The sequence below is a fragment of the Brachyistius frenatus genome, unplaced genomic scaffold (genome assembly GCF_029030835.1).
Source record: "Brachyistius frenatus isolate BFR_SWC_R1_liver_20210118 unplaced genomic scaffold, ASM2903083v1 Contig_28, whole genome shotgun sequence".
Classification (NCBI taxonomy): Eukaryota; Metazoa; Chordata; class Actinopteri; family Embiotocidae; genus Brachyistius; species Brachyistius frenatus.
The window spans coordinates 3,642,550-3,664,914 of NW_027210627.1; the positions used below are offsets into that span (position 1 = coordinate 3,642,550).

Genomic DNA, 22,365 nt, shown 5'->3' on the forward strand with positions numbered 1-22,365 from the left:
TCCAATCGTCAAGTATTTGTTCTTCCTCGTAAGTTTTTTTTTTTTTTTTTTTCAGTTTTCCAGCTCGTCACTTTCCTCCTGTGTGACTTTTTGAGTTTTTGCCTGCTGCCTGTTTTTTTTTGTTTTTGTTTTGTTTTGTTTCCCTGAAACCTGCAGACCCACGTGAGTAAATCTTGCAATTTACTTCCGCCTCCTGTGTCGTGTGTTTGGGTTTGTGTACAAGTGCGCGCAGAGTGATCGCTTGTTAACTTTCAAAAAGGAATTTAATGTTCACATTGCAGAAACTTGAACATTGGCTCTGTCTGACAGTCCAGGAGGATGTGAGCTGATATAATGTCAAGTCAGGAGACATTTTGACTTATTGTAAGAAAAGCACTGGTGTATTCTACCGAGTTGCCGCTTTGTGTACTCGCGGTTTGGGACATTGAATGGAGTTGAACCATTAATAATACACCTGTGCTTTTCCTACAATAACAAGTCAAAATTTCTGCAATTCATTTAAAAAAAAAAAAATTTGTTACACAAACTGCTCTCGTTTCAGTCCCAAAAATTCCACAGCATTTCCAGCCAGCAATTTATCCTGCAACACAAAAGGGCACACATCATATTAGATAGTGGATTGGATATTTAGTGTTTAGATATATATATATATATATATTTTTTTTTCTTAAATCATCAATGTATACTACATTGGCTCCATTTGAAAACTAGAACAACGACAGATTTTTTTTTTTTTTTGTAAACATTTATTTCCAGCTTGGAAAAGCTTCTAACCTTCTTTTAAACACAGTTTGTTGTCTGTGCTTTGCCGCTAATAAGCCTTTTCTACATGTCTATGAGTGATAGCCCATTTATGACGGCTTACCTATGAATTGCTTAAAGGAAGGAGAGGTCAATATTATTACCTTTAGTGTGTCATCAAACTCGTCCATGGACTCGATCAGCGATCCCGGCTGCAGCTCACCGAGCGGGAAAGGATAATCTGTTCCCAGCATGACTTTGTCCTGGAAGAGGAATAAAACACGTGAACTTAAACATGTGAAAGTTGGAACAGTTTGCGTGTCGGTGTAAAACATCCTGACGCATCAGAATAGCACGGAGTCGCTGAAAGAAGCCGAGTAAACGGCTTTTGAATCCAAGCCAAGGTCACAGTGGTGATCCAGAAATAAGTCCCGATGTGTTATTTTCATTTTCTCCTCGCTCAAAATATTGGGAGTCCTCTGAACGTTTGGATCCTTTCTTAGCACCAGTAAGTCATGACTTTGTGTCAAATGAATGACGACTGCGAGCTCACTTTTCCGATAACATCGACGAGCAGCTTCAGGGCGACGGGATCGTGAACGAGAGAGTCGGTGTAGAAAGAGCCGAGGTATTTCCGTGGACTCATCTTGTTGTCAACCGCACACAGGTCAGGCCGGACTCTGTGGCCGTGTTCGAGCCTGCCGACGGTGAAGGGGAAAGAGCCGCCTGCAACCAGATGAGCAACGGCGTCTACGGTCAAGACGGCAACACGCGGCGGCCCCTCTCGTCCGAAATCCAGCAACGAGGTAAGAATCGTTTAAAGTTAAAGGCCTCGTGCCGATTTGAATCTGCTGTGACATAAACATAGTAATCTGGTGTCTTCCGTACCTCCGTGAGCAAAGCACACTTTCAGTTTAGGAAATCTCTCGAAGATCCCTCCAAATATCATCGAGCAAATGGCCATGGTCGTCTCAGACGGCATCCCTTCAAAAATAGAAAAAAAAACACAACAGAGCTTTTCTTTGCCCTTGAATTTTAGAAATATACACCTATCAGCCATAACATGATCCTCACTAACAGGTGCAGCATTAAGGAGAATACAAAATCCCAGCAGTAAATCTTCCCTTCGTGAGGATTATAATGTTTAATTGTGAATAAATCTGATTAAGAGAGGTGTAGATTTACTTGAATGACAAAAATATTTTTGTCAAAAGGGAAGAAAAAAAAAAAACCCTACGAGGAACACCTCTCGGTAGAACGCATGAAGAAATATAGTGATGTGGTTTTGATTTGGCTTCACTGATCATGCTAGGAGGTCGTAGATATTATATTCGCCCTTTGGTTTGGTCTGTGTATAGATGATTAAACACAGAGCTCCAAAGTGATCATTTTTTTCATGAGAAAATAGTTTTTATTTTCTTTTGACTAGGCCCGACGTGATATTCAATATGTCCTGTTACTACTCGATCTCCCTCACCTACCAGCCAGGGCAGCCAATACTTAGCCATCCTCCCATCGGTCTGCATGTCCCACGGGTGGACGAATATGGAGCAGCCCAGCTCCTCCGCCGCCTGCACGGAAGACAAAACCGAACGATCAGCGTTTTAAGTGAATGTGACATTTTTTTCTTTAAGTGCCAAATGAAATTCTGAAGTGTGCAGACAGTGTCGGCAACACTGTCCCCAATATCATGATGTTGTCATATAAGCAATGTGCCGTTGTAGCGCGGTGTCTCACAGCGTAGAAGGGGTGGAGTTCAGGGGCGTTGAGGTCCCAGTTGTTGATGTGCGACCCAACCTGCACCCCAGGGAAGCCGAGCTCCTTCACACAGCGCCTCATCTCCATCACGGCCAAATCGGGGGCCTGCATGGGCAGCGTGCCCAGACCCACAAACCTCCTGGGGTGGCCACGCACCGTCTGGGCCAAATCGTCATTTAAAAGGATGCAGAGATCCAATGTGTCATGAGGTTTGGCCTGAAATTTGAAAATAAGATTCAAATATGTAAATATCTATCCTGTAAAAGGCAAATGCATGTTGGTAATATTCTGTATGTTGTGGAGGATCGTTAGCAGGTTTGCAGTCAACTTTGTAAGTGATTGTGGTATTCACTATTTTCTCCATGAAGCAATAGTAGTCGGTAGATAGAGCTCAGTTATCTGATGCGCAGTAAAACAAAAAAATTTAATCAAATTTTCTCTGATGTAGTTTGCTCTTACCCAATAACTGAACATAACAGGAACAGTTGAAAGGGCCTGAACTGTGACTCCTGAACAACATGATGTGAAAATGGTTTTAGGTATCAGTAAGATTTAACACCAAAAACTTTTTTTGTGTTGTTCGTGTGTATATATATATATATATATATACAAATATATATACCATGTTTGTCCATGTCTTGTATGCGTGCGTTTGCATCCCAGCAGTTTTCTTGTATCACCCTGAACAGCTTCCCATCCTTCATCATCTGTGCTTCACCCTGAAACGCAACATTAACACCAAACTGAACTGACTGCAGTCAACACTGTCTTTTCATGGTAGAGTCTGGATTCCTGGCAGATTTCATTTTCAATCCAATTAGATTTTGTGACTTTTGGAACATTTACATTTCAAAGTGTAACCACACGATGGCAGCAGTGAGTTGACTCTTGCTGCACATTTTCTTATCTGTGTGAATCTACACCCGTGTTGCCAAGAGGGTTTCAGTCTTCTTATGTCTTGTTTCACATTAGAATTAAGTCTAATGTTCATCACAAGTCTCGGCTCATGTTTGTGTGCTTCAGTGCCACCGAAAGCTCAGCCAAGTGTCTGATGCTTAAAGTTACATCGGCTATCCAGCTGCCAGGCTGAAAGCGAATCACTCTGCTGATGCAGAGGCACCGTACTGAGACCTGCAGCTGCTCACGTAGCGAGGACCAGCCTGACGGGTTCATGGGCGGAGAGCAGCAGGAAGGGACCTGCTGTGTGCTCAGCAAAGAACGCTGTACCTGTACTGTTTATACAGGGGGGAAAAAAGACGAGGAAAAAGTGACTCACCTTGCAGTGATGGTGAAGCTGGACAAACCCATCATATCCATACCTCTAAAACAAAGGGAAAACACATGATTACTAACACTGCAGTTTAGAAATGTCTCGTACTTTACAACATGTACCGTGCAATAGATTACATATTCGTTGTATTTGATTTTGATGTCGAATCTATGTAATCAAGAGCATGTCTCGGTATCCTGCACACGCCCTGCTAAAACAGCCTGTGTGATCCCATCTGTGAGGCTTTGGTCATCATCCTTTAGGACTATACACTCCAGCTCCCTATAACAAAAGAATGAATCCCTTTTGAGGCTGCTGATGCTATGGAATACAAATGAAGCTGCAAATGATCTACTGTACGTGAGCGCTGTGTTTCATATCCGTGCAGATCAGCTGTACTGTGTACTCTGTTGATGCTGCTGAGAGGCTTCAGCTTCTCAAAATGCAAGACGGGTTTTACAGCCTTCTTCAAGTAGCAAAAGCCTGCTTATAAAAGAAATGTATCAATGCTGGTTCAACAGTAGAGTCGATATGAATCTAACTTTAATGTTATTTTTAAGATTCTCTGGTTCTTTAACAGCTTGAAATCTTGTTTTATTTCCCTTATACTGCATGAATTCCCCCCCCCTCCCGACTTTTATAACGGCTTGTTAAAAACAAGATTTCAATCTGATAACGTGTTTAAAATATTACAAAGATCACATTCGCTCTCTTTAGACCTCAGCTATAAAACGTGACTAAACACAATGTGACTGATGTTGACAGACCTTTTTAAGTAATCTTTGTGTGCGCATGAATGTTTTTTTGTACTAAAAGATAGATTTCCAAGTTTTGACCTGGTCAGAATATGGTATGGAAATAAACCTGGTGGAGATATACATGCTATGTACAGTATACATTTCTTTACTACAGACAGACAGACAGAAAGAAAGAAAGAAAGAAAGAAAGAAAGAAAGAAAGAAAGAAAGAAAGAAAGAAAGAAAGAAAGAAAGAAAGAAAGAAAGAAAGAAAGAAAGAAAGAAGAAAGGAAGAAAGGAAGAAGGATGAAGAGAGATCTTGTGGAGTGTGAAGACATCTGGCTGTAGACCATGTCGCCTGTATAGCACTAAAGGTGGGAAATCATTAGCTCAGGCCTGTGACAGAGACATAAGGGCAGGAACAGATAGACCAAGGCCAGTGTCATTGATTAAAGTTTAACCATCCACAGAGAGCACAGATTTATGGAGTGAGCTGTTAAACTCCTTGCTATCACGCCACTGGAAAAACTCACATAGACATACAGTTTGTGTTACGGGCATTGAACTGAATTTACGCTCTGTCTGCTACAGAAGTGCTACAGACAGATGTGTGTTTTTTAACCCATTGAACTACTCAAAATGAGATGGAGTCTAGATTGGGAGGATCTACTCCTGCTGAGGCTCCAGACTGTTATAAAAACCTCTCAGATCCTTAAAGAGCCGGCATCTGGCAGTGCCTACCTGCTTCAAATCGGGCCACTCCTTCGGTAAAATATGATTGTGAATATCAACCTTCATCCTTAATGTTTACTCTCCTGGAAGCGTGGAGGTCTGCCGCGCCAGATACGCTGCGTTAACTGTGGGCAAACTCACCCCCCGCCCTCAGACAGAACCAATGACTGGCAGGTGAATGGCTGCTGCTGGGACACCCTCGTCATTTATTACCTAATCCATAAAACAAGCAGGGTGAAATCATTAGTCTGAGGGCGGAGGAGGGGTGTGTGTGTTTAACGTCATCGATGTTGATATTTAGAGCCATTAAGTTGTATTATGGGATAAAACTACATTTACACAGACAGCTGGAAAGCAGTCTTATTTTGGCTGCCTATATTATACTTTGAGTTTTGTGCTTTCTTTTTTTTCTTTTTTCTTTTTATTTTGTATAGATCTATGTTTACTTTGCAAGATGGTACAGACACATTATGATTACAGCTGGCTTCCATTTTTGCAGTTCATTTCACTTACCTACAGCCCATAAAAATAAGTAGCCATCCAATATTAGGCTACTGAACTGATCCTTTTTTTTTTTTATTCATGAACTTATCCTCACTTGTGCACAGTCCTGCGTTTTGGCGCTACCTGGTGGGTAATTAATGTAACCATGTGAAAATAAAATATAGGGTCATCTGTAGTGGCTTACAATATAACATTTTTAAGTTGCTTAAAACAAGCTATGGTCGTCCGCTGAACATCTCTACATGTGCTGTTTTGCAGAATTCAAACTTTATGTCAAACTAAAATGCTTGCAGGACAGGTGTCTCTGAGCATTGCATGTAGTGTCTCTGTATGGCAATTAGATGCCGAGCTATGAGAGGAGGAGAAAAGGAGGAAGGGGAGGAGGGAAAAAAAAACAACTTGCTGGCACCGCCTGCCAGATTCACAGCAGATCTCAGCCGTTTATCGCATCGCCGGATCTAACCCTAAACTGTCTAACTGGCTCAGTCGGACAGGGGATTTTCATAGAGCCTCGACTTCTCTCAGAGGGAGTTGCCTCGCTATTGATGTTGGGGAGTTAAATCCTTTATCTCCCATCTCCTCTTATCGGCATCTCTTGTCTTCACCCCCCCCCTGCGCAACTGAGACGACACCGGTGGACGCGCTGGATGGCTGCTGCACTTCGCGAACCGATGTGAATCTTTTTGTCCCCCCCATCTTCCTCTGAGACTGAAAACAAAACAACCGCAGCAACAATGACAGACCAGATGACCCAAGACTCCTACCCTGTCCCAGACCCGACTGTTGTGGATCCCTCCCCGGCCACGGTGCGGAACGGCCAGTGCGCCCCAGATGGCTTCACCAACCACCATCACCAGCAAGCCAAAACCCCCACCGAGCCCGAGTCCTTCACCATGGGCCAGGAGATGAAAATCACTGACAGTGTGGAGGGAGAAGGTAACTTCATATATCTATGTGATGTTGGGTATTTTAAAAAGTTGTTCGTGTGCGTGTTAGGGGCGGCCACGGCGAAGATAGGGTGGGTATCTTTTTTTTTTTTTTTCACCGTGAGGTATTTTTAGTCTGCTTTGAATAATTTATGATTGTCATACATCAGCAGGATTCATATTCAAGGAACTCTAAAGTTGAGTTCAAAGCTTTAAAAATTGTTTTTGGCTCTCACAGCCAGTCATTCATTCATGTATTCATTTATTTCACAAAGAAAGCCTACATTACCTGTGGGGACAGAGTTGCCTGTGGGCATTCTTTTTTAATTTTTTCTTAAAACATGCTACCAGAGGCACTGAGAGACTCAGCCTGCTCTCAGCAGGTTTCTGAGAGGAGTCACATGCATGTCTAACAAACCTGTAAGTGTGCATTTGCCTCAGCTCTAGTGTGCTTTTGTGATTTTCCTGCTATATAATCACATTCATTATCTAATATGCATAAAACTTGTGAAATATAAAAATTCCACAGGGGATAAAAAAAAAAAATAGTGCTTAAGTCATACATTAAACCCTAAAGCCTGTAGCTTAAGTTGTAGACTATCCTTTAGGTTTTTTTAAAATGCAGGCCTCTGTTTACTAGATCTGGTTTAAAGAGGTAATTAACATGTTAATTAAACAGTATTTCTTCCTATCCTGCTAATTATGCTCACGTTGAATGAGAATGTCTTGAGTAATGAGGGAAATCTACAGTTACTGTATTTGGTGTTTTAACTGCAATGATGTTTGGTTTTGAATATTTTCTAAGATCTGGAGTCAACTTATCTGCCTAATGCCCACCCAAGAAAATACCTTAATGAAAGATTAAAAAAGACAGATGCCAGCCGCCATCTTTTGGCTGCTCTCTGTTATTTGTTGTATCTTGTTAAATCATTTTTTATTTTGTAAACGGCTTTAGGACACATTTTAGTCAGCAGATTTCTAATTTATTAAGAAGACTAAACCCTTTAATTTGATTGTAGACTTTAAAATAATTGTAGTCAGATCCCGTGATGACATTACTATGCCATCAGCAGGGGTTTCTTTCTCAAGCTTGACAAACTACCTCTAGAACCATAGACATTAACATTATAGATGTTGTTCAGTGTTTTTTAAGAGGCTGAGTAGTATTATTTAAGTTTTATATATATATATATATATATATATATATATATATAAAGAGAGAGAGAGAGAGAGAATTAGGGATGTAATATGCCAATATTTTTCCACTATGGTTAGGTCTAGGCACAAGAACAACTAGCTCAGGTTTTGTTTTTGGGTAAAAGTAGAGGACCTTTGTTAAAATAGCTAATAACCAACATGCGGTTAAGGTTATGGAACAGCCTTGGGTAAAAGAAACATTGATTTTATGTTTAAACAGAGAAAGGAAGAGTTGTCTTCTGGGTGATGAAGCTTGTAATGTTTTGTCCACCCATCCATCCACCCCAACCTCCTCCCTATGCAGACTTTGTAGCTCTAGAACTTCTTCACCGTACTGCCATTAATGAAGGAGCTATAGGATAATAAATTGGTGGAGTACCCCTTTAAATGTATGTAATGCATTATATTGCTCTGCTGGTGTTGGCCGCTGGGGTGATGTAAATAAAGGTCATTACTTGCAGAGATATAAAAGGCTTTATAAGCACTAACGTAACATATTACGTGAAATGGTGACCTCGGATTGAACTCCAGTGAATAAATAGTAAAGGTTTGAAGTAGGCTTTCTGATTTTTCAAAAGTTTAATGAATTTATCTCTTCAGCTCACATGCCCCCAATGAATATATTCACCAATGCATTTCCTTTTGCACATGTTATCAGCCTTTTAAGCCACATGCCTGATGTTGATTATTTTTGGAAAAGAAAGGTGTGATAGAGACAAGTGTCAGGAGACACACACACACACACACACACACACACACACACACACACACACACACACACACACACACACACACACACACACACACACACACACACACACACACACACACACACACACACGTGTGAGTGAATGAGTCAGAGAGATGTACGAGATGTTGAGCACATGCCTTCTGTCTGATCCCCCAGTGAAGGATCATGTGAGCAGAGTGATTTAACATGCTGCCTCACTTCCCCCCTCTGAGGCACACACGCACATGCACACACGCTAGTTTGCTAGTTTAGCTTTTAACAAAGTTTGTCTTTAGAGTTGAACATCCCAGTTCTAACACCAAGTATTATTTATTTGTCAATGCTTTTTGAGTAGCCTTTATTTGGGGCTAAATGTACATTCATGTTAATTTTTTTTAATTTGTAATTTTTTAAGTGAGGTTTTATGCTGCTATGTATACTGTTGAATAGGTATAAATTGTTTGGGTAATCTTTGTCAATATTCAGTTCTGAACAATTGTATAGTGGCTTTGTTTGCCTATCAAAAGGGTGTGTGTTTGGAAAATGTCTCTCACTTAAGTGATTTGACCATTTCTAAGCTGGGAAATAATATCCATAGAAAATCACTGCGGCAACTCCAACCCTATTTAACAGTTTGATCAGGTTGTAAAATAAGTGTCTTGCAATTAGGTAATATGATACATTTTATTTCTCCCGATTCATTTTGTTTTAAATAATGCACATTGAAGTGCATCATTGAAGCTCTATAAATTAGGCCATGTGATTCTCACCCTTACAAACTGTACCAAACATTTTCCAAGAAGACTGTATACACAAACAAGCATTTCATGAACTTAGATTCATTTCCTGGAGACTTCCTTGAACCAAAACATAACCTTAACCTTAAACTGACCCTAAACTAACCATTCACCCTAAAAACTGAAGCAAGTAAAAGTACACAAAGAACACACTTGCATACAAAGTTGCACAGTGAGACAGTTGACTTAATTTGCCCTGATTGAAGCCTTCCAGATGATGTTATAGCTCCCTTTATGCACAAGCCATGTGAGCTTCTTAATTTTCTTTGATTGTGTATCTTGAAACAAATCGGTTTCAGCTTGAATAACAGAATTGTCTTCAATTGGATGTTGAATGAGTTTCTCTTTCAAACGTATGGTCTGTTGTGATGTTTTCCCCTTCATGTCACACGTTTTTAGGAAACCATTATGAGAATAACACTGAAAGTATTACATTGTTGATGCAAGGCTACTAAATATACACATGCTGAAGATGCCGAGGTGAAGACTTCATAAAAAAAAAGTTTTCTCTTTAAAGCTACAAGAGTCTTGGAGTATATTTGGCTGATTTTCCCCAAATGAGAACTGTGACCTTTTACTTCACAAGAGTAAAGACACTTAAGCTTTTTTTCTTTTTTTTTTTAATGAAAAAGCTTTTTTTTTTATTATTATTTTTTTTTTTGGAGCATTTGGGCAAAGTAAGTCCAAGCAGTTTATTATTTGGAACAGTTGGCAGTGTTCACTGGTGGGAAGCTGCTGAGGGACCATATCCGAGTAGCGGCACCATCCTTCTGGATGCGCCATCTCCCTGTGTCTACACCCACATCAGAATAAAAGTGGTAATTGGCAGCAATAAGAACTGCATGCAAGGTGAACTGGTCACTCGCAGCACAAGAAAAGGGTGATAGACTTGGTATAATTGAACTATTGGGGCAATAAGAGTTCAAAATGAACTTAGACAAATTGCACTGCAATGTTATGTAACGACGAGTACCCCAGCAACGAGCTTTGAAAACACAGATATCTTATGAAAACTGAGAAGAACTTTCCTCAGGGCATTTGCAAAATGTAAAATGTGACACTGGAGGAGTTTTGTAAAGTCTGACAAAGCTAAATTTGAGCATTTAAAGTCTCGAAGCACGAGCATGGAGACTTTAAATTCTCATTATGTTTTTCTTTAATTCTTTTAACATTATGTGCATTATTAATGTACGTGTGGAAACTCAAAGATGTTGATGACAAGGAGGGTCTAAAAAAAACATAGTATTGGTTGCATAATGGTTAATGTATGATTATTTTGGAGCTTGGTCCATATTCAAGGAGACTTATCATGCTTGTTTCCAGGTTTTTTTGTTTTTATTTTGCACTTGTGACTTGACTGGTACTGGATTGGATCAGCTGGAGGGACGTTCTGCCTGTAATTGGTCGTTACGTTGTGGGAGGGTTAGGTTAGGGTTAGGGACAAGGTTCGGGACTCATTGATTGACACTAAGACAACCAATCACAGCAGTGTAGACTTTAAAGTAACCTTTCCTCTTACTGATGCAACCTGACCTCACTAACAGATACTTTCTCATTCTCAAATCAAACCATGCATGTTTGAGGCCAAATCGGATCTGAAATATTGGAGTAGACAGCACAAACACATGCAGGATTGTACTGCTGTAATCTTTGAGCAGCTTATGCTTGTTACTAAGTTGTTGTCATTACCTGTTTATTGTGGAACATTGTGGCAGTTTTAGTCTTTCTGACTTTTTCCTCAACTTTTTTTCTATATATAAGGTTGACCAGTTTGACAGACTTTTGGCATTGCAATAAAATCTCTTGAGCATAATTACCTTTGGTGTTAGAGTGAGTGAGTGGGTGGGTGGGTGCATGTCTGTACTCCACGGCAGGCTGTGTCTGGGGCAGGTGACCGTATAAAGAAATCTGTGCTGAGTTAATATCATTGTCATCGCAGACCGAATGTTCAGAGCAGTCTGAATCCTGAGCTTTTTCTCTCAATGGAATTAAAGTTACATATGTTCAGTCATTATTTTAAACTTTGGCCATCATTGATATGAACATTTGATGCTGTACATTATATATATGACAGAAAATAGACTAAAAGTCGGGATAGCTCAGCTTTTGCTGCTCTGATTTCTACAATTCTTTTACAATCTGTTTGATTTTTGAGGCCCAAATGCATGGAAGTGTGACACTAATGTAATGTAGTTCTCTTTTAACTGTTAAAGTTGTGCTTGGTAAGAAGCAAGCTAAAAGCTTTTCTGCTTTATGAAACAATCATGACTTTATCAGCTCTCTATCAGCAGTGGTTTCTGGAATGATTCTCTTTTGTGACGCATACACACACACGCACACACTTAAAGGTCAGAGTTGTGTTGCCAGTTACAGTGAACGTTTTCAGCGTGTAAGTTCAGGCAAATTGCTTTTTGATATGTTTTTAAGGTTTAATGTTTTTTAATCAGGTGTCAGAACTCAGACTAATATTGATTAGCTTTTAAGAGCTGATGTGAGTTTGGGTGGATATGCAGTCAGATTTCCGGTTTCCTGCAGATCAACCAATGTGTCATATTGACAATTTACAAATTTATGAATACATATTTACAACAAAACTACCCATTATTGGGGAGATTTCCAATAAGAAACAGAAAATAAATATTTTCAGAAATATTCCCAGACATTCAGTTGACTTTAAAAATGGAGAAAGCACAGCAGAGGAGGTGGTTTACTTTGTGGAACCATTTTTAAGTTTTTGTAAATGTTTTTTTATCACACACGAACTGAGTATCACTCAGCACCCGAGTGCAAAAACACATTTTCAGCTCCTTCAATTGTTCTTATCTGCCAGTGAGAGAAAGGAGTAACACGAAAAAGTCCCCAAAACACATTTAAACTCCTGAAACTGAACAGATTTAGTCACAAATGTTATATTGTTAAGGAGTCAAAATTCAATGTAAAATGTCCTACTTGTACAGATTCAGTTTCCAGGCTTTTATTGGCAAACTTTGTAAACTACACCTAAATTAGGTTTTGAAAGTACCTTCCAAACAATGAGCGCTGAATTTTATTCCAATCATTTGTTTCAGTGGGGTCAGAGGTTTTGTTTTCCCCTTCATTAGATCCCATTATCTCCTTGTTTTTGTTGCAACCATGAGCGTCTTCGACACAAATTACTGGGATAGAATGACAACCAACAGCATTAAAATGTCTTTAGGATGTAAAAGTTCAGGATTATGAATAATGCATGAATCTGCAGAGCCATCCTCATGTTTCATGACAATGAAAGAGCTCGAGGCGGTTCAGAATCGGGGCTGTTTTGTCTGTGACTTCAGGCAAAGTCTTCTCACACAACAGCAGGGCTGTGAGCTGTTAGGAAATGCCTGAGACTCAGAGATATTCTGCTTCAACACCAGCTCTGTTTTGACTGTTTGGGTGGTTAAACAAATGTTTTCCTTGTTCTCAAATGAAATTGTACAGTTGGCAATTTGTGTCAAATTATTTATACAATGCTTGATTTATTAATATGGACTTTTTCATTTTGATTGTTATCTAATCATTTTGTATGGCTGTGAGGGAATACTTTATTCCCGTGTAGTCGTGAGTGCTCACGATGGAGTGGTAGCAATATATCGGGGCTCCTCTTGGAGTTCTCTTCAAGTCTGTGAAGGCTGGTGAAGAGAGTTGAACTTCAGAAGCTGTCCCGGAGCTGTGCTTCACCCACGACCTTGAATATTCATTATAACAAGGGTTTCCAGGCACTACACAATGTTTTGTGTCCCTCAGTGTGAATTCAAAATGGCCTCTGTGCTCTCTTGAAAGTTGATGAGTATTATTTAACAAGAAGGATGTATGGGGGGTATGGAGGGTTAATTAATGTTCAAAACAGCAATAATTACTCGTTGATGAGTCTGCTGGGCCTCTCACAGTCGAGTCGATATAACCGGTACACCAACAAAACTTTTCTGTGCTCCATTTGTCCGTGGGTCAGATGTTTTTCTACTTGAAATTTGTACTTTGAAAATGCTCTTTGAACAATACCCTAAATGTTGTTCAATTTAAAAACACGAGTCTCACGGAAATTCCACAATATTGTGTTATGGATATAATCTTTTCTTTTCTTATTTTTTTTGGTCAGTTTTGTATGCGGTATATTGTTTCACATGACCAGACATTACAGTAACCATTAGCCACATTGACTTGTCCATTATATTGAAGGCTTTGTCCTAGTACCAGCATACAATTTATTTTGCTGGCTGGTTCTCCATATCCTCCACAGCACCAAAATCAACTGTTGGTACTCTGCTAATGGTAGCATAGATTCTGCTCAGTCATGACGTCGGCATTGTGTGTCGCGTTGAGCCACCACAGCATCTGGACTGAGACGCATATGTAGAAATCTTGAGTGCAATCGCATTTCAAACCACAAATATAGTTCCCCATTTCATGTGGTTTATTTTTTTTTTAATTTTTTTGCCGTCCAGAGTTTAAAGAAAATCAGAATATGACAGAATAAGGATTTAGGCTGCCAGTCTTAACAAGGCTATAATAGTCAAGAAGAAAGGACTCTCTTTAAAATATGTTGAATTTATATAAGTTTTAGTATGTGCAACAGAGTTTTTAGCTCACTGTTACTTAGAGCAAAGATCTGTGGGGCTCAGAAATTCATTCACAATCTTGTACCTTTTGTTAGTCAATACAACTTTATTGATTATTTAAGGTCGAAAAGAGTTTAATTCCCTTTTAAGTGAAAGCTCAAATGACTGCTTACATTATGTCTGGCTGCCTGATGTGATCACACAATACAACTTTACATCCAATGAACTTTACAAAACACAGACAAAAAGAAAAGTGGAATATGTCCTTGTAACGGAGTTTATATGTTTCACTGCAGGTCTCCTTGAGAGCAGCATGCGCCTGAAGCCCCACGAGGCACAGAGCTACAGGAAGAAGGCACTCTGGGTCTCTTGGATCTCCATCGTGGTCACACTTATACTGGCTGTGGCAGCTTTCAGTAAGCATTTAACACACTCATTTTTAAGCATTCAAAATGTGCCTGTACACTGCCACGAGGTGACTGACTGTGGTAGATTATCAGATAGGTCGTTAGAACACTGTGGTTGTTTTTTGTCACTTCCCTATTGACTAAGAGGAAATGTTGTCATGTAAACGTCTGTTCTAGTAATGTTGCAAGCGCGTAATAAGTTTTACAAACCTTTATAACTTGGAGTCGTAAAGGATGCTAGAGGTTTGAGTTATTTTGTTTTTTTACAAAGGTGAAAACAGTCGCAATATTTTGTGTTCGCATTATTTGTTATTTTAGGTCAAAGGTCAAAATTGCTACTTTTGATGTAACAGTAAAAAAACATTTAAATTAGACTTTGAAGTTTTATATCTGCAGGTTGAAAACACGCAAATTTGTTAGATTGAAGGTGTTAGCGTAGAATTTGCTAATTTTAAATGCTAAAGTTTATTTGACTTGATGTTTTGAGCCTTTATGTGAAGAGGAAAGATGTTACTTATAAAACAGCCTGTGAAAAAAACACATTGATTCCATAGCTTGTATGCATTAGTGGAAAGTCCAGTTGCCATCAGACAATACTGAGAAACACCATTGTCTGGCTGACTGAGACTCTTCAAAGACACTTTGTATGCGTGTTGTATATTTGCGACCTCTTTGAGTTATGAGCGTGTTGAGAATTGAAGCAATGCGCCCGTAATCTGTCACTAATTTCAAATTAACATATCATGAGTGTATAACGACTGAGAGCATGTGCCTTTTACCCACATCGATGAAGGTCAGCTGTTGAGGGAAGCGAATGAATGTCACACGGCAATTATTTTCAAAGTTGATCTGTGCTGCGGTTAAGTGGTGCTGCAGATTTATACTTTGTATTCACAGAATTTGGTTTGGTACCTTAAATATTGCACAACAAAGAAGCACTATTGATTTATCAGATGTGTTTTGTAAGATATGTACTTTGGAGCATTTCAAAACTATTTTAGTAACATATCTTACTCAACAGATAAAATAATAAAGGTTTCCAAAACGTGTCAGAAGAAGATAGGAGATGCTGAGAAATTGTATGTTTTACTTTCAGGTTGAGGCTTTAATCTCATACGTTCAAAACTCTATACCCTCATGATAAACTCCACAAAATGCTGGCTTAGGCTTGTTCTTTCAGTCACAGTCACGTCGGTTATTAATCCATCTGCAACAATTTTATGCTTTCAAGCTCTCTGCGCTTATGTAGCAACTGATTCCTGACGGTTAATATAACATGTACAATACAACTGAAGATATCAGATTGAATGTAGTTGTTGATGTATTGGCTATCATTTCTTAAACACTTTTAATTAATTAGGAGTAGGTTTGTTGATACTGTTAAACTCGACTTATAACAACAAGCATAAGAACATTCTTCAGTCTAAAATAAACTTGTCAGCATCCCATTTCATTTTAAGGAAAGAAAGAAGTTCCTTTTTAAATTCTGTTTCATCCTCTTGGTTTTTCTTTTTGGGTGTTTTTCAGAGTACATATTGTGTACCACAGGGATCCTTCTGACATCATGACAGAATGTAGCAATAGTTACAACTTGTCTTATGATGTGCAACAGTATGTGTGACATGTACCGCACTGTGTGGAGTGCAAAAAGAGATGCTGCTTTGTCATCCTGGCTAAGCATTAGTTTCAAGTCACAATGCTTCCAAATCTATTCAAACCCTTTTGTCTTGTCCGTTTTGTGCTGATGAAGCATTTTTTTCTTTCTTTTTTTTTTTTTTTTTAAAGCAATGTATCTGCCTGGATTCAAGTGAAACTACAAAAGAAAGTGATTGAAGTTAAAGTGCTTAAAGGAGATTTGACATAAGAGAAGTTCTTATACACACATTTTCCAAACAGGTCCAAGGATTTGAACCAACCTGGCCAAGAGCCCTTTAAACAATCTAACAAGACTCCACTTTAATTTGAAGAAATGCCATTACACTGGATGCCATAGAGTCAGCAGTAATCCTTAAAAAAAACTCCCCTAAAAGTTCCATCCATATGTAAAGGAGTTTTCTTATATAGTTATTTATGTCATAACAAACACATAATTAAAGCAAACTGATTTCTAATTAGTTAAAAACAGTGCAGGTGTCAGACTTATTGTGCATTCAGTCAGCCACACAGGAATAAGCATTAAATGTTAACATGTTTAAGTTAGAAATATTTGAATGGAAACATTAGACACACAAGTTCTTCAAATGAAACTGAAGTGAAACAGTGATGTGAATGCTGGCATTAATTACCACATCCCTCAAATGATGGATAACCTTTAGTTAATGGCATTCCCGTTGTTGTTTTATATTCTTCATTCTCGTTGAGTGAAACCACTGTGAGGATGAATGAAAAGAGGCCGCACAGAGTGGGGAAATGTAGAATGTTTTTCCTCATGTTTGTACTTATGAACATTGTCAGACTGTGAGCACAGAGAGACTTTAGCAGAAGAACACGATGACCTACAAAAATATGATCGGCTGAAACTGAGGGGAGACGGAGAGAGGCTGGCCACTGGGAGACAAAAGAAGAAGAGAACGGAGGGATGAGTCGCAGGAAAGTGTAGACGAGCTCTCCTCCGCCAGTCATAACTGCAGCCCCGGGAGGACGAGTCGGGGGCACTGGGTTAGGAAATAAAATATGAATGGAACGCCTCCTTCGTCTTTTGCCACATGGCTTTAAAGGACAGAAAGGCAGAGGAGCTGTAGACATATAAAAAGTACAGTGAAGGAGAGTAGGGAGGGTGAGATACGGATGGATAAGGGGGAGTGAAGCTCTGAAAGGTACGATGGCACCAGGGGGCTGAGGCAGGACAGAGCAGGATGAGTCCTGGCAGGCAGCATCGGGGATTTAATGGCTCAACTTTAAAGAACACCGGCATGCCACTTCCTCCTGCTGGTGGCCTAGTTTTTCATCTTTCAGTTTCACCATCTTTTATCTTCTACATCTCCTCAGCTTATTTCCTTATTCTCCACTTTCTTTACGTCTTCTCTTCTTTCGCTCCTCTCCCCCTTTATTTTTCCTCTATTCTAATATGCTGGAAAAGTCAAAAGACTGTTTAAATCTATCAATCTGTATCGAGTAATGTGCATAGCTTTTACGAGTTTTCTTCATGCTTCCTTCATTCACTCGTATATCTTTCACCTTGTTTCTGACAACCTGTTTTGCTTCTGCTCTTTCCCTTTACGCTTTTTCTTCTTCTTCGGCTCCCTTTTTTTCTCTCTGAGGAAATCTGCAAAGATCCTCTGCCCGTCTCTGACCTTTAGCAGTATTTTAACATTTAGAAGGGATGAGGGTTTCTCTTCTGCTCCACTTCCAATTGTATTGACTCCTGAATGTCTCGGTCATGAATGGCTACGCTGTGTTAATTCCCAACCTTTCCTATGAAGCAGTCTTTTTGTGGCTCGCAATTCACCTGTGATAGTGGCACGACTCTTTGAGGCTTTATCAGACATATCAGGCTCAGAGCTCAGAGTGAGCAGGGACCACACTTCAAGAGGGAGGTGTAGGTACATATGTTATTGTGCTGTATGGTTAGCTGTAAGCTCTCCAGCTGAGTTTGAAGGAATCATTAAATGGACTTTGTGAATGAAAAACGCAGGAAACCAGAAGATGGCAAAACATTTCCTGGATGTATTGTAACATACACAGACAAGGATCTTTATAGTCCATTTCTAAATAAATTAAGTAGATGATAACTTTGGTCAAAATAAAATATTCATCATTTGAGAAAAACAAAAAAAATAATTTGAATTGCCTACTTGGATGAATTAAATAAAAATAATTGTTATTAACAAAAAAAATAATTCTGCAGCAGATGCCAGAAATGCGTGATCATTTCTGTTGTTTAATCTAAAAAGACACTAAATGTTAGTCCCAAAACAATATTACATGAATTTTTCATGCCAGCATTGTACAATCCAAATTTTCATACATCGCAATAACAGACCTGTTGAAACCTAGAGCAGATTTTTATCAACATCTGATTAGAACAGTGATGATAGAAATAACTGAATCTAACTGATACTTGTTTGGTAGTCGCATCAATCTAACTATAATTAAGCCTTAATGTATTCTACATTGAAAACTGTTACAGCAGATATGAAAATATGATAAAACAGCATCTTCTGGCCTGGGAGTGACTTATTAATAATGTCATTATTATAATTATACAATTTAAGCATCATTAAAGCATTGTAAGATGCATTTCCTTCCACATAAAACATTTGCAAAGCCAGCTTTTTGATCATTTTTAAACCTGCATTGTTTCCTGTATTAGTACTTGCAGATGAGTGCAATCATTGGCAGGGATGTGTGTGTGTGTTCATGTGTACTTGTGCAAACAAAATGGAGGCCACCCATAAATACATTGCTTTGCTACTGATGCTTCACATGACAAATGAGAAATTTCAGTACTGTTGTCTGAGTATTAAACCGCTCACATCGAGTTAAAATGCTGGTGAAACTGTGAATTTGAACTGTGATGCACGATTATAACAGACACCCAGCTATATGTAAAATAAAAACGAAAAGGTTTTATTTTATGCTCCTCAGCCCCAATTTTGACTTCCTCAGTGGGGAGCAGAAACGCAGATAAATGAAATAGAAGAAACTAATTTCCTTACATTGTAGTTCATTTTAGCTTTGTGGCACTGAAGCACTTGCTCTCTCTGTGTGGTGATCTGCAATTGCACAATTTCAACACTGTTTTTTCATCATTTCAGTGTTTGTTATTAGAAATCCCAACCTAAGATATGCAGGTTTCTGGTATGAGGGGATCTCTGCATTGTGTTTATGTGAGGCCTTTGTGCTGTGCTTGCTTAGCTGTTCCGTTTTCAGAGTTGGGATGGACTGCACACCAACAGAAATGATTTTCAGATTGCCTTATAGGACTTCTGGGGGAAGGCTGTAGGCCTGCACACTAATAAGCAGCCACATGATCAATCAGTTACGTTGCCAACAACCATTTAATGTTGGAGAAGGGTGTGCTAGGAGGAACTAGAGGAAGGAAGCGGGAGGGGAATAAAGCTGAGACTGAGATCAAGACAAAAAAAGGAGAAAGAAAGATTAAAAAGGTGAAATAGGAAAATGGTAGGAAGTGTCAAAGATATAAGAAATGAAGAAACAAGAAGTGCACTAGCAGCAGGACAGATATGGGCACATACAAGAGGAAGAAAGTGGTAGAATGACTGACTGGGTGAAAGATAAAGATAGATTAAGACAGCATTGGGAAGAAAGGAGCAGAATTTTCTCTGTCTATATTTTGTTTCTTCCTCCGTGTTTGTTCTCTCGCTTGTTCTGTCTTCGCAGTAGAGCTGTAATTACTGTGATTTAACCCAGATACATAAAGTAAAAGCCTAACATGGTTATAAATAAACCACCACTTTATGTGTGCTATGACTTTGTAGCTGCAGACAGAAGTACTGAACCACAGAGTGTATAAAAAGTTAGCTCTGTGATGCAACTTTGACACAAAAATAGCACGTGACACGAGGGGAGAAGAGTACAAAAAACACCTTTGTTTGACTCGTGGACCAGACTGATGTCAGAGCAGGGCTCTCTCACATGGGTAAGTGCTTAGTTTGTTTCTGACTCGTAGGGGGATGCACACACGCATGATGGTGACGCAATACGCAGGGTGACTTTACACTTTTTCCACTCATCTACACGTCATGATATTATAAATGCAGCAATGCACCAGTGAAAGCAATAAAGAAGACGACAGTTGGCGGGTAAACAATGCATGTTTGAAAAGTTTTTAGAAAATCCTGTTTGGAAATGTGTAATGCTTTCACCATGCTTGTCGGACCCAACATAATGCGTTTTTGGTTCCTGACACGGAATCGAAATAGAAACTTTGTTTACTATAAAAATCCACAGGGCATCTTTAAGTAATGTCATTAACTGGTTTTACTTATCGTCTGGAGGGAAGTTAATCTCTCTTAAGGGTTATAATTGCCTCATTGCATCAGTTTATGTGCAGCCGTTTTTATATTCAATCTGCACTTCATTAGTATCTGGTCGTGCAGTAGCTGAAATTATTTCAACGGTGCTTATTTTATCAAGCATTTAAGTCTTCATTTTATAATGATAATACACTTTATTTGTGTAGCACCTTACATACAAGACATGTACTCAAAATGCTTTACAGTAAGAAAATGACATGCAGTGTTTCACATATAAAGGAACATTTAAGAATATAGAAAAGATATAAAGTGCATAAGAACAGATAAAATGTACAACATTAAACACAAGACAAAAACAGAATAGGGTTGAAATATTTCAAAAAGCAATGCGCATTTTAAAAGCATGGTAGTTCAAAGTGCAGGCAAGTGCAAGAGAGCTTCAGGAGTAGCTGGTTAAAGGCTAATGTAAAGAGACTTTTTTTTTTTAAAGTATTTACTGAGCTAGCTTCCCTGATATCTACAGGTAGTTTGTTCCACAGCTTTGGAGCAGAATCGACAAAAGCTGAATCCCCAATTTTCTTTCGGCTTGTTGCTAGGAGCCTCCAATAAACCAGCAGCAGTTAATCTCGGTGTTCTTGAAGGCACACAGTTAACCAGAGTTAATAATGTAACTTGATCCATTAACAGCTTCTTGATCACAAGACTGGCTCCAACAAGGAAGCTCAATGAACGCCGCTGTTGCCCAAAAAGTATTTATAACACACGACACAATTGTGAGCGACACAATTGTAATGGGTGTCAAGTTCATGAATATACTATGAACGTAACTGCTGTAATTTATCTTGATTTAATGCTTCATACACCATCTTGGTGCCATAATAGGGCATCCCTAATGTGTATTAATCTGCGACTGCTACTTCCTCTTGTTTAAGTAAAGTATGCACTACAGTATCAAGCTCTTTTAGAAAATCACTTAAACTTCTGTATAAAAAATTAAACTGTATACTCTGTGTGAAGCATTTTAAAGATGAAATGTGTTCAGGAGAAACAGATGAGCTTGAGCCCATGAAAAATGCCACATAATCAATTAAGTTTTCATGAGACTTGAAGCACTTGTCACTTCTTTCAAATTAGATTGCAGTTCACACCTTGAATAAGGACAGACGGCACTAGACAAGAATGAACATGTTTAGATGTCTATAACTCTGACAGGTCACAGGATAACAATTCTTTATGCTTTTCAGCACTGATGAGATGCTGTCTGTTGTTAGGCTTCAGTCATGGTCATTAGAGATGCGCTTGGTGACTCACTGCTTTCATTATCTCATTAGATTTACAAGGATAACACAGTCAGGGCAAAAAAAACAAATGATGACTCGCAGAAGGCAGAGTGTACACAACAGAGATGTTTGCATCTAGTCGTACAGTTATCTGTCTGTTATCTGCAGGCCATTCATCATATCTGGGCAGTTGCTGCAGAAACACAGTCGTACCGAGATGCATCTCACTCCCCCCCCCCCCCCCCCCTGCTCCAGTTCTGCCTCTCTCTGTGCTTTACTCTCTGAATCCCTCATCGCCTCCTACTTCCCCTCCTCTCTTCCTCTCCTACCGGACCTCCTTCTTCAGCTTTCACTCACCATATTCTATTTACTTCCTACCTCCACCTCACAAGTAAACCAACCCCCCCACCTCCACCTTCTGTCTGTCTCAAGGTAGAAAACAAAATAATTTATTCATTTGTTTTACCTTCACTTGGTGTTACAGTCTATTTTTGCTGGTGAATACCAAGATGCCAGCAGGGGAGGAGCGCTGAGAATATACTGTCAGACTTTGAAATTGAAATCAATTACTTCCTGTTGCTGCCCGGAAGCCATTTTAACTGTGCCTTTGGCTCTTTGGGGCTTTTTTCTTTTGTTAGTTTGTTTGCATTGTCTTTGTTCCCATTGTCATACACACAGTAGATTTACTAATTTTGTATTTATGCTGTCTCATTGCACAGTTTCTGGTTAGAAGCAATTGTGTATCGTTTTGTGATTCTAATGAATCAGAT

At 39.2% G+C, this 22,365-nt stretch overlaps 2 protein-coding genes across 4 annotated transcripts in view; one reads left to right on the plus strand and one right to left on the minus strand.

The window, feature by feature from the left end:
• Window positions 1-509: 509 nt before the first annotated feature.
• Window positions 510-5,374, minus strand: acmsd (aminocarboxymuconate semialdehyde decarboxylase). Of its 2 annotated transcripts, XM_069698868.1 has the most exons (10): window positions 5,248-5,374; window positions 3,776-3,820; window positions 3,122-3,218; window positions 2,959-3,008; window positions 2,479-2,715; window positions 2,219-2,312; window positions 1,630-1,725; window positions 1,295-1,467; window positions 906-1,004; window positions 510-580 (listed from the first exon to the last, which is right to left on the minus strand). In XM_069698868.1, exons 1-10 carry the CDS (start codon window positions 5,302-5,304, stop codon window positions 518-520), a joined length of 1,011 nt encoding a protein of 336 aa, XP_069554969.1. In that variant the 5' UTR covers window positions 5,305-5,374; the 3' UTR covers window positions 510-517. The 2 variants fall into 2 exon arrangements, with proteins under 2 accessions (XP_069554969.1, XP_069554970.1); XM_069698869.1 differs by lacking the exons at window positions 2,959-3,008; window positions 3,776-3,820; window positions 5,248-5,374 and having other exon boundaries at window positions 3,122-3,185.
• Window positions 5,375-6,147: 773 nt separating this feature from the next.
• The window catches only part of tmem163a (transmembrane protein 163a), a 61,356-nt gene continuing 45,138 nt past the window's right edge, over window positions 6,148-22,365 (plus strand). The window contains exons 1-2 of one of the 2 annotated variants that reach the window (XM_069698871.1): window positions 6,150-6,678; window positions 14,266-14,385. In XM_069698871.1, coding sequence (XP_069554972.1) covers window positions 6,477-6,678; window positions 14,266-14,385 — 322 coding nt within the window. In that variant the 5' untranslated portion in view covers window positions 6,150-6,476. Of the gene's footprint in view, window positions 6,679-14,265; window positions 14,386-22,365 lie in introns of both variants that reach the window. The other variant, XM_069698872.1, reaches the window with a different exon arrangement.

What these genes read in the sequence shown, in the direction of transcription:
- acmsd (XM_069698868.1), bottom strand. Translation starts at nt 5,304, where the DNA reads ATGAAGGTTGATATTCACAATCATATTTTACCGAAGGAGTGGCCCGAT. An exon ending in CTGTTATGTTCAGTTATTGG is followed by an intron (nt 2,716 to 2,958) that starts GTAAGAGCAAAC and finishes TTCAAATTTCAG; the next exon opens with GCCAAACCTCATGACACATT. An exon ending in AACTCCACCCCTTCTACGCT is followed by an intron (nt 2,313 to 2,478) that starts GTGAGACACCGC and finishes TCTTCCGTGCAG; the next exon opens with GCGGCGGAGGAGCTGGGCTG.